Source organism: Salvelinus alpinus, chromosome 1 (assembly GCF_045679555.1).
Source record: "Salvelinus alpinus chromosome 1, SLU_Salpinus.1, whole genome shotgun sequence".
Taxonomy (NCBI): Eukaryota; Metazoa; Chordata; class Actinopteri; order Salmoniformes; family Salmonidae; genus Salvelinus; species Salvelinus alpinus.
This window is the reverse complement of record NC_092086.1, coordinates 26005236-26021613: the sequence shown is the minus strand read 5'-3', so window position 1 is coordinate 26021613 and position 16378 is coordinate 26005236. Positions and strand designations below refer to the sequence as shown.

Below are 16378 nucleotides of genomic sequence, written 5' to 3'. Positions count from 1 at the left end.
GAGAGAGATAGACCTTCACATCACATACACACTGTAAAGAGAGAGAGATAGACATTCACATCACATACACACTGTAAAGAGAGAGAGATAGACCTTCACATCACATACACACTGTAAAGAGAGAGAGATAGGTCTTCACATCACATACACACTGTAAAGAGAGAGAGATAGGTCTTCACATCACATACACACTGTAAAGAGAGAGAGATAGACCTTCACATCACATACACACTGTAAAGAGAGAGAGATAGACATTCACATCACATACACACTGTAAAGAGAGAGAGATAGGTCTTCACATCACATACACACTGTAAAGAGAGAGAGATAGGTCTTCACATCACATACACACTGTAAAGAGAGAGAGATAGGTCTTCACATCACATACACACTGTAAAGAGAGAGAGATAGGTCTTCACATCACATACACACTGTAAAGAGAGAGAGATAGGCCCTCACATCACATACACACTGTAAAGAGAGAGAGATAGGTCTTTCACATCACATACACACTGTAAAGAGAGAGAGAGATAGGCAAATCAAGTTGGACATTTGAAAGTGGAAATTACAGACTTCAGAAGCCTTTAAAAAAAAAATGTTTAAATACATTTTATCCCCTTTTCTCCCCAATTTTCGTGGTATCCAATCGCTAGTAATTACTATCTTGTCTCATCGCTACAACTCCCGTACGGGCTCGGGAGAGACGAAGGTCGAAAGCCATGCGTCCTCCGAAACACAACCCAACCAAGCCGCACTGCTTCTTAACACAGCGCGCATCCAACCCGGAAGCCAGCCGCACCAATGTGTCGGAGGAAACACTGTGCACCCGCCCCCCTCGGTTAGCGCGCACTGCGCCCGGCCCGCCACAGGAGTCGCTGGAGCGCGATGAGACAAGGATATCCCTACCGGCCAAACCCTCCCTAACCCGGACAACGCTAGGCCAATTGTGCGTCGCCCCACGGACCTCCCGGTCGCGGCCGGCTGCGACAGAGCCTGGGCGCGAACCCAGAGACTCTGGTGGCGCAGCTAGCACTGCGATGCAGTGCTCTAGACCACTGCGCCACCCGGGAGGCCAGAAGCCTTTTTAAACCTCAAATACACTACAAGTTTTACATTTCCTCCACTGCATTATCCTGCAACAGGGTGATCAAATGAAGATCCTACATCTGTATGACTCCACAAACTGGACTTACAGTGTTATAAGGTTGTGTGTGTCTGTGCGTCTCTGTTTAAAAAACACCTGTATGTTTTTGTAAGTGTGTGCATGTATTTGTTTGGTGCTAATGTTTTGTACATAAATACTGACATTGCTCATTTTGATATTTATTATTTTTTGATTATGTGTGTATTGTTTTTTTATTGCTAGGTATTACTGCACTATTGGAGCTACAAACACAAGCATTTCTCTGCACCTGCGATAACATCTGCAAATCTGTGTACGCAACCAATACACTTTGATTTGATTTAATATAAAAACACACAGGTACACACACATATAAAAACACACAGGTACACACACACATAAAAACACACAGGTACACACACACATAAAAACACACAGGTACACACACACATAAAAACACACAGGTACACACACACATAAAACACACAGGTACACACACACATAAAACACACAGGTACACATACACACACATAAAAACACACAGGTACACACACACATAAAACACACAGGTACACACACACACACATAAAAACACACAGGTACACGCACATATAAAAACACACAGGTACACACACACACACATAAAAACACACAGGTACACACACATATAAAAACACACAGGTACACACACTTATAAAAATACGCACACGCCTCTCATATCAAATGCAATCTCCAACAAACCAACATGTACACACGTATGCACGCACACGCACACACACACACACACACACACACACACACACACACACACACACACACACACACACACACACACACACACTCACCGAGGATGGAGACCTTGCTCAGGAACTCTTCGTACATCTTCCTCTTCCTCAGTGTGCTACCCTGTAGAGGAGAAAACAAACAGAGTTAGAACATGTAACAGGAGACAGGAAACAGAATACAGAAGCAGAAGGCATAAACAGGTTGACAAGGAGAGAAGGACAGTTCCATAAGCAGCTCCGACAACAGTTCTAGAACATGGGCTTTAATTGTGTGCCACTGGGCCCATTAGTGGTAACAGTACTGTGCAGTAGGTGGGAGGTGTAAAGCACTGTGGTGTATTGTAAAGCACTGTGTGTGTGTGTGTGTGTGTGTGTGTGTGTGTGTGTGTGTGTGTGTGTGTGTGTGTGTGTGTGTGTGTGTGTGTGTGTGTGTGTGTGTGTGTGTGTGTGTTTGGCAAATTATTGTGCCCAAACACTCAAAGAGGCGGTGAATGGAGAAATGTCAGCCATTAAGGAAATGATAAGTGTGTGTTACATTATACCTCATTGTAGATGTGTAATATCTCCTCGTACCTGAGGTGTGAATAACAGTATCAGACAGTATCACACTGTACAGTAGCTGTGACCACCCCACCCAGACACATAGTAGGGGACTTTCCTTCCATTCTGACTTCACTGTGATCAACAGGTGCTTTCTGACAAGTCTAGACCCACTCTGCTACGCTACGCTCCTCTTTACATCTCAGTGGGCAACGAGGGAGATGAGAGAGAGAGGGAGAGAGAGAGGGAGAGAGAGGGAGAGGGAGAGAGAGAGGGAGAGGGCGAGAGAGAGGGGGAGAGAGAGAGAGAGAGAGAGGGAGAGAGAGAGAGAGAGAGAGAGAGAGATAGAGAGAGAGAGAGAGAGAGAGAGAGAGAGAGAGAGAGAGAGAGAGAGAGAGAGAGAGAGAGAGAGAGAGAGAGAGAGGAGAGAGAGAGAGAGAGAGAGAGAGAGAGCGAGAGAGAGGGAGAGAGAGAGGGGGGGAGAGGGAGAGAGAGAGAGAGAGAGAGGGAGGGAGAGGGAGGGAGAGGGATGGAGAGAGAGAGGGAGAGAGAGAGAGAGGGAGAGAGAGGGAGATAAAAGAGTAAAAAAATTGAGAAAAAGATTGACAAAGAGAGAGAGAGAGAGAGACGGCGTCACCCCAGTCTGCTCCCAGGCAGCAGCAGCATTACGTTTGCATATGGAAATTATACCGTGACTCAAGACCAAGGGTGTCTTTAGTCTGGAAGTGTCTGATGAGGCCTGCTGCTGCTGCTGCTGCCTCTAATTTAATATAATTTCACATTTTCTCTTAAAAGGGGAGAAATGTTCCCAAGCGAGTGATGCATTGATCTCCCAAGAGTAAACAGCTTGATTAAAGGAATTCTCTGGCTCTCGCCATCCACTCCCTCCTGGATGTGTGTGTGTGTGCGTGTGCGTGTGCATGTGCATGTGTGTGTGTGTGTGTGTGTGTGTGTGTGTGTGTGTGTGTGTGTGTGTGTGAGAGAGAGAGAAAGCGAGAGTGTGTGTGTGTATTTGTGTGTGTGTGAGAGAGAGAGAGAGAGAGAGAGAGAGAGAGAGAGAGAAAGCGAGAGTGTGTGTGTGTATTTGTGTGTGTGTGAGAGAGAGAGAGGGAAAGTGTATGCGTGTGTGTGTGAGTGTATGTGTGTAGTGAGTATGTATGCGTGTGTGCATGTGTGCATGTGTTTGTGTGTGTAAAATACAGTCTGTTTTTAGTTTGACATTTTACATAACATTTTACTGCTACCCAGACAGCCAGACAGCTTGCTTCATGACTAACATGTTTAAAGTTTTGACTGAAAACCTATTAGGAAAATCAAACCAACGTCTCAGTACTGAGAAATAGATGGTGAAAGGCGGAGCGTTCTCCACTCACCGGCAGACCACACTGATGCACCAGACCATAGAATTAGGAATTACAACACGAGACCCTGTTGTAACGTTCTACCAATGTTCTCCCAACGTTCTACCAGGGCCCAGGAGAGCAGCAGACACCCCTGGAGGGCTTAAGAGCTTAGCTTGCTTACATTTCCCTGCATGTTGGCTGACTCATGGGGTTGGGAGGGTGAGAGCTGGTCTGGAACAGGTTAATGTCATCAACTCTGGTCCCAACATGGACACATGGATGGAGTCAAGGGAATGTCTTTCTGGATGGAGTCAAGGGAATGTCTTTCTGGATGGAGACAAGGGAGACAAGGGATGTCTTTCTGGATGGAGTCAAGGGAGACAAGGGATGTCTTTCTGGATGGAGACAAGGGAGACAAGGGATGTCTTTCTGGATGGAGTCAAGGGAGACAAGGGAATGTCTTTCTGGATGGAGTCAAGGGAGACAAGGGAATTTCTTTCTGGATGGAGACAATGGAATGTCTTTCTGGATGGAGTCAAGGGAGACAAGGGAATGTCTTTCTGGGTGGAGACAAGGGTATGTCTTTCTGGATGGAGTCAAAGGAATGTCTTTCTGGATGGAGTTAAGGGAGACAAGGTAATGTCTTTCTGGATGGAGTCAAGGGAGACAAGGGAATGTCTTTCTGGATGGAGACAAGGGATGTCTTTCTGGATGGAGTCAAGGGATGTCTTTCTGGATGGAGTCAAGGGAATGTCTTTCTGGACGGAGACAATGGAATGTCTTTCTGGATGGAAACAAGGCAATGTCTTTCTGGATGGAGTCAAGGGAGACAAGGGAATGTCTTTCTGGATGAGTCAAGGGAGACAAGGTAATATCTTTCTGGATGGAGTCAAGGGGATGTCTTTCTGGATGGAGACAGGGAATGTCTTTCTGGATGGAGACAGGGAATGTCTTTTTGGATGGAGACAGGGAATGTCTTTCTGGATGGAGACAGGGAATGTCTTTCTGGATGGAGACAGGGAATGTCTTTTTGGATGGAGACAGGGGATGTCTTTCTGGATGGAGACAGGGAATGTCTTTTTGGATGGAGACAGGGCATGTCTTTCTGGATGGAGACAGGGAATGTCTTTCTGGATGGAGACAGGGAATGTCTTTCTGGATGGAGACAGGGAATGTCTTTCTGGATGGAGACAGGGCATGTTTTTCTGGATGGAGACAGGGAATGTCTTTCTGGATGGAGACAGGGAATGTCTTTCTGGATGGAGACAGGGCATGTCTTTCTGGATGGAGACAGGGCATGTCTTTCTGGATGGAGACAGGGCATGTCTTTCTGGATGGAGACGGAATGTCTTTCTGGATGGAGACAGGGAATGTCTTTCTGGATGGAGACAAGGGCATGTCTTTCTGGATGGAGACAGGGCATGTCTTTCTGAATGGAGACAGGGAATGTCTTTCTGGATGGAGACAGGGAATGTCTTTCTGGATGGAGACAGGGCATGTCTTTCTGGATGGAGACAGGGTATGTCTTTCTGGATGGAGACAGGGAATGTCTTTCTGGATGGAGACAGGGCATGTCTTTCTGGATGGAGACAGGGCATGTCTTTCTGGATGGAGACAGGGCATGTCTTTCTGGATGGAGACAGGGAATGTCTTTCTGGATGCAGACAGGGGATGTCTTTCTGGATGGAGACAGGGGAATGTCTTTCTGGATGGAGACAAGGAAACGTCTTTCTGGATGGAGACAAGGAAACGTCTTTCTGGATGGAGACAGGGAATGTCTTTCTGGATGGAGACAAGGAAACGTCTTTCTGGATGGAGACAGGGCATGTCTTTCTGGATGGAGTCAAGGGATGTCTTTCTGGATGGAGACAGGGAATGTCTTTCTGGATGGAGACAGGGCATGTCTTTCTGGATGGAGACAAGGGAATGTCTTTCTGGATGGAGACAGGGCATGTCTTTCTGGATGAAGACAGGGCATGTCTTTCTGGATGAAGACAGGGCATGTCTTTCTGGATGGAGACAGGGCATGTCTTTCTGGATGGAGACAGGGCATGTCTTTCTGGATGGAGACAGGGCATGTCTTTCTGGATGGAGACAAGGGCATGTCTTTCTGGATGGAGACAGGGCATGTCTTTCTGGATGGAGACAAGGTATGTCTTTCTGGATGGAGACAGGGCATGTCTTTCTGGATGGAGACAGGGCATGTCTTTTTGGATGGAGACAGAGCATGTCTTTCTGGATGGAGACAGGGCATGTCTTTCTGGATGGAGTCAAGGGATGTCTTTCTGGATGGAGACAAGGAATGTCTTTCTGGATGGAGACAGGGCATGTCTTTCTGGATGGAGACAAGGGAATGTCTTTCTGGATGGAGACAGGGCATGTCTTTCTGGATGGAGACAGGGCATGTCTTTCTGGATGGAGACAGGGCATGTCTTTCTGGATGGAGACAGGGCATGTCTTTCTGGATGGAGACAAGGGCATGTCTTTCTGGATGGAGACAGGGCATGTCTTTCTGGATGGAGACAAGGCATGTCTTTCTGGATGGAGACAGGGCATGTCTTTCTGGATGGAGACAGGGCATGTCTTTTTGGATGGAGACAGGGCATGTCTTTCTGGATGGAGACAGGGGATGTCTTTCTGGATGGAGACAGGGGAATGTCTTTCTGGATGGAGACAGGGCATGTCTTTCTGGATGGAGACAGGGAATATCTTTCTGGATGGAGACAGGGAATGTCTTTCTGGATGGAGACAAGGAAACGTCTTTCTGGATGGAGACAGGGCATGTCTTTCTGGATGGAGACAGGGCATGTCTTTCTGGATGGAGACAGGGCATGTCTTTCTGGATGGAGACAGGGAATGTCTTTCTGGATGGAGACAGGGCATGTCTTTCTGGATGGAGACAGGGAATATCTTTCTGGATGGAGACAGGGAATGTCTTTCTGGATGGAGACAGGGAATGTCTTTCTGGATGGAGTCAAGGGGATGTCTTTCTGGATGGAGACAAGGAAACGTCTTTCTGGATGGAGACAGGGCATGTCTTTCTGGATGGAGTCAAGGGATGTCTTTCTGGATGGAGACAGGGAATGTCTTTCTGGATGGAGACAGGGAATGTCTTTCTGGATGGAGACAGGGCATGTCTTTCTGGATGGAGACAGGGCATGTCTTTCTGGATGGAGACAGGGCATGTCTTTCTGGATGGGGACAGGGAATGTCTTTCTGGATGGAGACAGGGCATGTCTTTCTGGATGGAGACAGGGAATGTCTTTCTGGATGGAGACAGGGCATGTCTTTCTGGATGGAGACAGGGCATGTCTTTCTGGATGGAGACGGGGAATGTCTTTCTGGATGGAGACAGGGCATGTCTTTCTGGATGCAGACAGGGAATGTCTTTCTGGATGGAGACAGGGGCATGTCTTTCTGGATGGAGACAGGGAATGTCATTCTGGAGTGAATATCAGTCAGTTGAGTCAGATGCTGTAGGTTAGCTCCTCTTTCTGTTGACCATGCCTTAGCCATTCTTCACTCTGCATTGAGACCACAGCATTTCACTTCGCCTGTGAATTCCTGCACTTTATCCACCCTCTGTCTTTGGTGGAAGTATCAAAGAGCCTGAGGTGTGGCACATGGCCAGGCCAACCCATCCACTTTAATATCCATCCACCTATATTGCCTTCATCTTTGTCCAACATGAAACACACAGACTTCTCTCTCTCTCTCTCTCTCTGTTTCTCAATCGGGACACAATCTTTCCACTCCATTTCTCCTGGTGGGCAGTGCTATACGTCATGGTGGGAGTGGGTTTCAAAGTGCAAGGACTGTCCGATGCGCTTCCACATTCAACCGAGAACCCTTTATTTGAACTAACAACAGTTAGTGGCTGGACCAGTTTTCCCAAAAGTGAACGACGTGTAACGTCAAGTTTTGCTTGCTAGCCAACCAACTACACCAATGATGATACCAAGCCAATCTACTAAACCTACCTGAATGAAATATAGGAATCTGATCATGACCAGATTTAATCTCATTTCACTGCGATTGGTTCCTCAGCATGCAATAATACCTGTATACTGTCAACCACTGAGATGAATGATTTGGGTAGCTGGTTTAATTAAAAACAGTTCATCTGATGGGTTTTGGATGTCCTTGGTCTTATTTATTTGTTGGAGGGCCTATACATGAGGCCGTCTTTCCCATATTATCCTGGACGTATACCCCAGTCTCATTACCTTGCGTGAATGATATCTCTCAACTTTAAACAATGTGAAATTCGAATACAAAAGTATTTGTTTAGCTTCCTTCTGGTCTATGGCTGGATTAAATTATAAACATAACGTGTATTTAGTGATTCCATTTGTTGACTTTATCTTTGTGGCTCCGTGACTAAACAGTAACATCCATTACTGTAGTTGGGCTTATGCCAGGCATACACTACACGACTTTCTAAATCCTAACATCGCTGAGCTTCTCATAAACAACCGTCTTTCCTGTATTTTTTTTGTTGTCTTGCCAACGTAAACGATGTGGCACAAAACGGGTCACACACGACAAGATTCTTCACTTGGTCGGGAGGATTCTCCATACCACGCTGTCTCGCCAAAACAATGATGTGATACAGTGAGGATGTTACTAGATTAGCTAGAACGAGCTGTGGCTCAAAGTTGACTCAAACATTTCAGTCAGGCATTCATGCTTGCCATAAAGAGTTGAAATACTTAGCCAATCACTTAAATTTTGTATTGAATAATATTACTTGTGAACTTCAGAGCTGTAACAAATTCACTTTGGCTTTGATTTTGTCTAAAAAAAGTAAAGGACAAATGCATACTAGTAGTAGGCCTAGTAATCACTCCTGCCCGAGACTCGTTGTACACATTCTGGGTGATGAGATACCATAGAATTAAGAATACTATATGTGATATAGTCTCTGCCGAGTCCCCAACATCCGGATGCTGGAAAGACATTAAGGCTCCTTTTTGTTTATATTCTGGTCCAGACCAGTACTAGGATCTACATATATTTTACTCCTGCTACGTTAGGTTATATACAACCTCATCATCTCACTGGCTTCTTCTCTGGAGACCTCTCATTGGCTCTTGCTGATCACGGTTCTCAAAACTTGTCATTGTACATCTCACACTAGAAGAGCATTGCAGATTTTGTGCCGATAAAGACGGGATCAGTAGCCCTCAGATTACGTCTCTGACCCGCTCACATTAAACCTGCTCACGTTAAACCCGCTCACGTTAAACCCGCTCACACAAACCTGCTCACGTCAAACCCGCTCACGTCAAACCCGCTTACGTTAAACCCGCTCACGTTAAACCCGCTCACATCAAACCCGCTTACGTTAAACCTGCTCACGTTAAACCCGCTCACATTAAACCCACTAACATTAAACCCGCTCACATTAAACTCGCTCACATTAAACCCACTAACATTAAACCCACTCACATTAAACCCACTCACATTAAAAGAGAGTCGGTGATGCCCGCGGTCTCTATGACATCAAATCAGCCTCTAAAGTCCATTGCGTGCAAGATGGCGCTGTCGAGCAAGATGAAACATCATTGAGAGAGCAAAGTCAAGAGTAGAGAGCTTAGAGGATGTGTCCTGCGAGCAGAGGATGAGTACAGCGAGTACACAGACCAGTCGAGAGCCAGAATGTTGTTGAGCGAGCAGAGGATGAGTACAGCGAGTACACAGACCAGTCGAGAGCCAGAATGTTGTTGAGCGAGCAGAGGATGAGTGCAGCGAGTACACAGACCAGTCGAGAGCCAGAATGTTGTTGAGCGAGCAGAGGATGAGTGCAGCGAGTACACAGACCAGTCGAGAGCCAGAATGTTGTTGAGCGAGGGGTTAGTATGGAAGGAGGACTTGGAAGACCAGCATGACTGGGATAGAGTGGTGGAGAAGGCAGAGGCAGGGTAGACTAGACAGGAAAGGCCCTCACTGGGGAAGAGGTGCCCTGGCCAAACCCTCCCCTAACCCTGGGCCAATTGTGCGCCACCTTATGGGACTCCTGGTCACGACCGCTTGTGACAGTCTGGGATCAATCACAGGTCACAGTCTGGGATCAATCCCAGGTCTGTAGTGATGCCTCACACACTGCGATGCAGTGCCTTAGACCGCTGAGCCACTCAGGAGGCCTTCATGGGAGGTCTCTAACTCATCTTGTGCCTTACACAACTCAGCACATATGTATCCATCCACCTTCCTCAGTGGAGTCCTGACCAGGGGTATCAAACTCCAATGTCTATGTACCTGTTGTGTTGGCGTAGTTACCGGACCAGTGGGAGGAGGCGTTGATGACAGTGATGCGTCCCAGTGTGATCTCAACAAACAGCCGCTGTACCAACACCATGCCTGATCACCACAACCAGATGATATCCCTCCACCCTGGATCACGGTAAACACACACCTAGTCTCTCTCTCTCTCTCTCTCTCTGTGTTGCGTGTGAGAGAGTGAGTAATGGGTCTGTATATGTAAGTGTAGGGTAGGATATACGTGTTGTGTATATAACTCTATTCAGTCTGTAAACCCACTGTATTACAGGCCTGTGTTATGTTTGCACACATATTTCTTGTGTGTAATTTAGTGCAGTGTTTTGTGACATCCCTCTCTCTCAACTCCTCAGATATGTGGTGCTCCCCAGACCAGTGTTTCAAGGCAGGGATGGACTACACTGTTCGTCTGAGCTTGTGCCTCTACTCTGCATTCAGTGATGTCCAGTCCCCATACATAGTCATCGACTGGTTAGTCATCGACTGGTTAGTCATCGACTGGTTAGTCATCGACTGGTTAGTCATCGACTGGTTAGTCATCGACTGGTTAGTCTCCTCACACACAACTGAGACTATTGTGTAAATCATGCATTGATGTCGTTGCATAAAATGTTAGGCTACAAGGATTTTAAGTTGGGATTCAGCCCTTCGACTCCATACTAAATCTAATTCCATCTTCAGTATCTTTCTGTCCTCTCTATAGATTGTGCTGAAGCCCAACTTCCAGCAGTGAGCGGGTGTCTGGAGAACAGCCAGATCGTGGTCAAGACCACCCCCTCCACAGACACCCCCCCCCGTTAGCGTGTCAGCTCTGCTGCACCAGGGAGCTAAAGGTATGGCACCGTACTCCCAACAGTCATGTATGACTGCTTAAACATACCTGTATGTTCATTTATGTGTTAACTAACTAAGGAGGGTTTCTTATGGCTCAATAATACTGACGAATGGTGTGGATTATACTCCTCTGCTCAGTCCCACATAGTGACATCTGCCATTTCATATTGAGGCAAACATGCAACAGCTCTGTGCCATTTTATCTTCCTCGATTCCATGCATCCCTTTTCCGTGCCTCCTTCTAAAACCCCATCGGAGGAGAGGACACAAGGTTCCTCCCCTCAGACCTCCAATGGGTTTTGAGAAGGACGTGAGTAGAGAGGAAGTGAGGAGGTGAGCTGAATTGGGACAGAGCTCATGTCATTGTTTTAGGTGGAATCTTATGTTGAATGATACATTTATTCTGTTTCCACATATATCTTTGTTCTACTTGTGCTCTGTCCACAGATGGCTCTGGCTTGCTGATAGCATCTGATGAGAATCCCTATAGGATTTGACTGCTGTATCACTGTACTCAATAATACTTCCAATGCCAAATTGAAATCATTTGACACTGTCATTTGATAGACAATGGTAGTTCCCAATCAGACATCTAGTATAACTAGTAGAAAACAAATCTGTTTTCCTCAGTTAAATGTTTGGTGAATGCATGCAGTTGCTTTGTCCTCAGTCCTCCTTTTAATGCTGTGTGTACGAGGATGTCATGTTGACCTGTTTAGCTGTTGACATTCTTTTGTTTGGCACTGGTTATGTAGTGTTAATGTAGCAGATTGTCCCCTTCCTGTCTCCATATCATTGTAAATCCTCATGTGTTGTGTGTCCTAGGGCCTAATAGAAACCCTACTGTTGGATCCTGCCTTCATCTCAATACCTGCATCTCTTAACTAGCCCACTAGTAATTCCTTTCTTTTCATGTTACCATCGTTATGACATTATTATGTGTGTAGCCACATGTTATTCCCAACAATGGAGTCATTATATTTAGCTATATTAAATGATGGCCAGGTCCTAGTGCATGATGAACGAACTTGGTAGATCACAGCCACACTCTGCAAATAATCCACCTATTCTGTGATACATTGGGGTTAACTCCCTCATGCAAACACATACCAGACACTTTGTGGAAAGGTGAAGAAAAACTATTAGCTAGTGGTGGACTATGGTGTTACTTAGCTAGAGCCGCCTGTCTGCTTTCGTGTTACCGACAAAACGTTGCCGGCTAACAAGTAATTATCTAGCTAACTTTAACAAGTAATTATCTAGCTAACTTTAGCAAGTAATTATCTAGCTAACTTTAGCAAGTAAATTCCACTCAACTCAAGATATAGTATTGCTACTCATTTATTTCCCAATGACTTTGCTTATGTATCAAGTTGAAGCTGGGTTTCCCAGGGCGTTTGGTGTCTACTGTTCAAGCCGACTAGCAAGCTAAACAGACAGCTCTGAAGGGGATCTGTTTGACGTCCAGCACCCAAGGAGATCACACGACACAACACTGGACTGACCAAGGGCCCCACCTGCTTTGAGCCCCACCTCTTTAGGTTAAAAAAAATGCAGCTCCAAAATGCAGGTGTTTCATGCTCAGTGCATTCTGTGGTGGTGGGGCAGCCTGTGGAAAATATGGAGCTTAGGGATTGGTCATGTTCTCTAGTTGTGCTGTGATCAGCTCAGTGTTCTGTCACTCATGGGGCTACTACATCATTGCAACATATACAGTGAGTTCAGGCCCCTTGGGTGCTGCCATAGAGTTACATTAGAAGTGCCCATCCAAGAAGGCTCAAGGTCATTGGCCACAAATAAAATGATGTCAAATCATGTTATATCAACCATAGCTTTGATTGGACTGATCATGTCAACATCATACTTTCAAAATCTTAGCTAGCAAGCTAAACAGCACACCACCCTGCATCCCACTGCTGGCTTGCTTCTGAAGCTAAGCAGGGTTGGTCCTGGATGATGTGAGACCAGATGCAGCTGGAAGTGGTGTTGGAGGGCCAGTAGGAGGCACTCTTTCCTCTGGTCTAAAAAATATTCCAATGCCCCAGGGCAGTGATTGGGGACACTGCTCTGTGTAGGGAGCTGTCTTTTGGCTGGGACGTTAAACGGGTGTCCTGAATCTCTGAGGTCACTAAAGATCCCATGACACTTATTGTAAGAGTAGAGGTGTTAACCATGGTGTCCTGGCTAAATTCCCAAGCTGTCCCTCATACCATCATGGTCACCTAATCATCCCCAGCTTACAATTGGCTCATTCATCCCCCTCCTCTCCCTTGTAACTATTCCCCAGCTCGTTGCTGTAAATGAGAATGTGTTCTCAGTCAACTTACCAGGTAAAATAACGGTAAAAACAAGCAGTTATCATCATGAATCACGTCGACACTCTACTGGCAAATCCTTGTCATATGAAGAGAAATTCTAGATAAAACGTATCAGTGCTCATTGGCCATTGGACATAAAAATTACACAACAAGTTGGAAATCGCAAATTCAACAATGAGTGATTTGGAAGGAGTCAGTGGCTAACTGCAAGCATTGCAAAGTAATCACTAGCTTGCTACTCAGTGGAGTGGGTGTGTGGTCAAAGTCTGGGTTTAAGGGTCTCTTTTCCAAGCTTAAAATAATTAACATTAAACACCATGGGCTAGAAAAGGTTGAATACATTGGCCATGCTGTCAATCCAGCATGACTTCTGCCACCTTCAAAACAACTGTAAACTCTGAACTGGGAAATCTCAGACTTCAGTGAGTTCAAGACAACTGGGAACTCTGAAAGAAACGAGCTCTGACTGGGAAAATACGTTTTGAACGGTCATCCAACTCGGAATACCAAGTGGAGGACTCGGGCCTCTTTCTGGAGCTCCAATCTGAAGATCACTGACGTCTTGATTCAACCTTGTTTTTTTCGGAGTTCCCAGTTGTCTTGAAGGCACCATAAATCCAGAGAATGCCAGACTTTGATGCCATAATTTGCCCACAAGGACTGCAACGCCACCTTCCTGTTCAAGTGAGCACAGAACAACAAGTCCAAAAATGTATTTTATGCTGCTGCATAAGTTATGCAATATGCCAGGGAGATATGTATACTGTAGCTAAGAAAGTAATACTAAGTGTATGTTGTGTAGTAAGCTGTTACTAGCCCATGTGCCTCACCCTAATAACTTGGTCCCTTTTCCCCTCATTACTTAGCCTACTGTTCTGACTTGGTGGTGCACATGTAGCCTATAACCTGTTTTAGAGAAATGTAATCATCGAATATTGTAAGAGCTTTCATTGTCTGCTTATATGCCCCCTTGATTTATCCTACGGTTCTGACTTGTTGTACAGGGAGAACACAGTGAGAACAGCCCATGTTCTGCATTCTGTCGCTGTACATTTCAAAAGTGCTGAACAAATAGTTATATTGACTACGTTCATCTTAGCTGGCTCATTAACGTCTTATTCAAAATTACGGATTTCCTCTTATCGGCTTGTCGTCCCCTTATGCCATAGTTTGTACATCTCAATTGTCATTAGAAACCACATTTGTTTAAGCAAGTATGCCATATCAGCTATGTTTTTTTAAAAGGCAGTAAATGAGGCTGAATGAATTGTTTCGCTGCCAGACAAGGCTCTGCTGATAGCCAGGTGTAGCAGTGGTAAGGATTCACTCCATGGTGCTGAAAAGAAGGCTCTGCTGTTGGGTCAGCTCTATGTAGGCCCTAGCAGTTTGTTGGCACCGTTTGTCACCGTTATAGTGCAATGAATGTATTGTTGTGGCTTTGCTGGTTTACATGCTAAAATCGCCACTGCATAGACTTGAGAGAGAGCAACCTGAGAAATTGAGAGCGAAGACTTGACAAAGACGTGACTATTGTTAAGTGGACAATTTGATGGTTAAAGATGTATTGTTTACAGTTTCAACCATGTTTCTTTGCTTACGGTTCTCTATTTTTTTATTCAGACGTTTTCCATCCACTGCTCATTCTACCAAATGTCTGCACTCGACTGGTCTGTGCTCTCGCTGCACTCATCCTCTGCTCCCGGGACATGTCCTTTGCGCTCTATCGCTCAGTGTTTGCTAGCTCAATTATGTTTCATCTTGCTCGACAGCACCATCTCGCGTGCAATGGGCTTTAGAGGCTGATTTGATGCGATAGGCAACGACAAGGAGATTTTGTCTCAGATCTCAAAAAGGGCTGAAATCGTGTAGTGGCTTTAGTCAACCTGTACTCTATGGCTTTAATCAACCTGTACTCTATGGCTTTAATCAACCTGTACTCTATGGCTTTAATCAACCTGTACTCTACGGCTTTAATCAACCTGTACTCTATGGCTTTAGTCAACCTGTACTCTATGGCTTTAGTCAACCTGTACTCTATGGCTTTAGTCAACCTGTACTCTATGGCTTTAATCAACCTGTACTCTACGGCTTTAATCAACCTGTACTCTATGGCTTTAGTCAACCTGTACTCTATGGCTTTAGTCAACCTGTACTCTATGGCTTTAGTCAACCTGTACTCTATGGCTTTAGTCAACCTGTACTCTACGGCTTTAATCAACCTGTACTCTATGGCTTTAATCAACCTGTACTCTATGGCTTTAGTCAACCTGTACTCTATGGCTTTAATCAACCTGTACTCTATGGCTTTAATCAACCTGTACTCTATGGCTTTAATCAACCTGTACTCTATGGCTTTAGTCAACCTGTACTCTATGGCTTTAGTCAACCTGTACTCTACGGCTTTAGTCAACCTGTACTCTACGGCTTTAGTCAACCTGTACTCTATGGCTTTAGTCAACCTGTACTCTATGGCTTTAGTCAACCTGTACTCTATGGCTTTAGTCAACCTGTACTCTATGGCTTTAGTCAACCTGTACTCTATGGCTTTAGTCAACCTGTACTCTACGGCTTTAGTCAACCTGTACTCTATGGCTTTAGTCAACCTGTACTCTATGGCTTTAGTCAACCTGTACTCTATGGCTTTAGTCAACCTGTACTCTATGGCTTTAGTCAACCTGTACTCTACGGCTTTAGTCAACCTGTACTCTATGGCTTTAGTCAACCTGTACTCTACGGCTTTAGTCAACCTGTACTCTATGGCTTTAGTCAACCTGTACTCTATGGCTTTAGTCAACCTGTACTCTACGGCTTTAATCAACCTGTACTCTACGGCTTTAGTCAACCTGTACTCTATGGCTTTAGTCAACCTGTACTCTATGGCTTTAGTCAACCTGTACTCTATGGCTTTAGTCAACCTGTACTCTATGGCTTTAATCAACCTGTACTCTATGGCTTTAGTCAACCTGTACTCTATGGCTTTAGTCAACCTGTACTCTATGGCTTTAGTCAACCTGTACTCTATGGCTTTAGTCAACCTGTACTCTACGGCTTTAGTCAACCTGTACTCTATGGCTTTAATCAACCTGTACTCTACGGCTTTAGTCAACCTGTACTCTATGGCTTTAGTCAACCTGTACTCTATGGCTTTAGTCA

At 45.3% G+C, this 16378-nt stretch overlaps 1 protein-coding gene across 2 annotated transcripts in view; it reads right to left on the bottom strand.

The window, feature by feature from the left end:
• prkar1b (protein kinase, cAMP-dependent, regulatory, type I, beta) overlaps positions 1-16378 on the bottom strand; it is a 312635-nt gene that overhangs the window by 36370 nt on the left and 259887 nt on the right. For both annotated transcript variants that reach the window (XM_071394868.1, XM_071394869.1), the window contains one exon: positions 1969-2029. In XM_071394868.1, coding sequence (XP_071250969.1) covers positions 1969-2029 — 61 coding nt within the window. The remainder of the gene's footprint in view (positions 1-1968; positions 2030-16378) is intronic.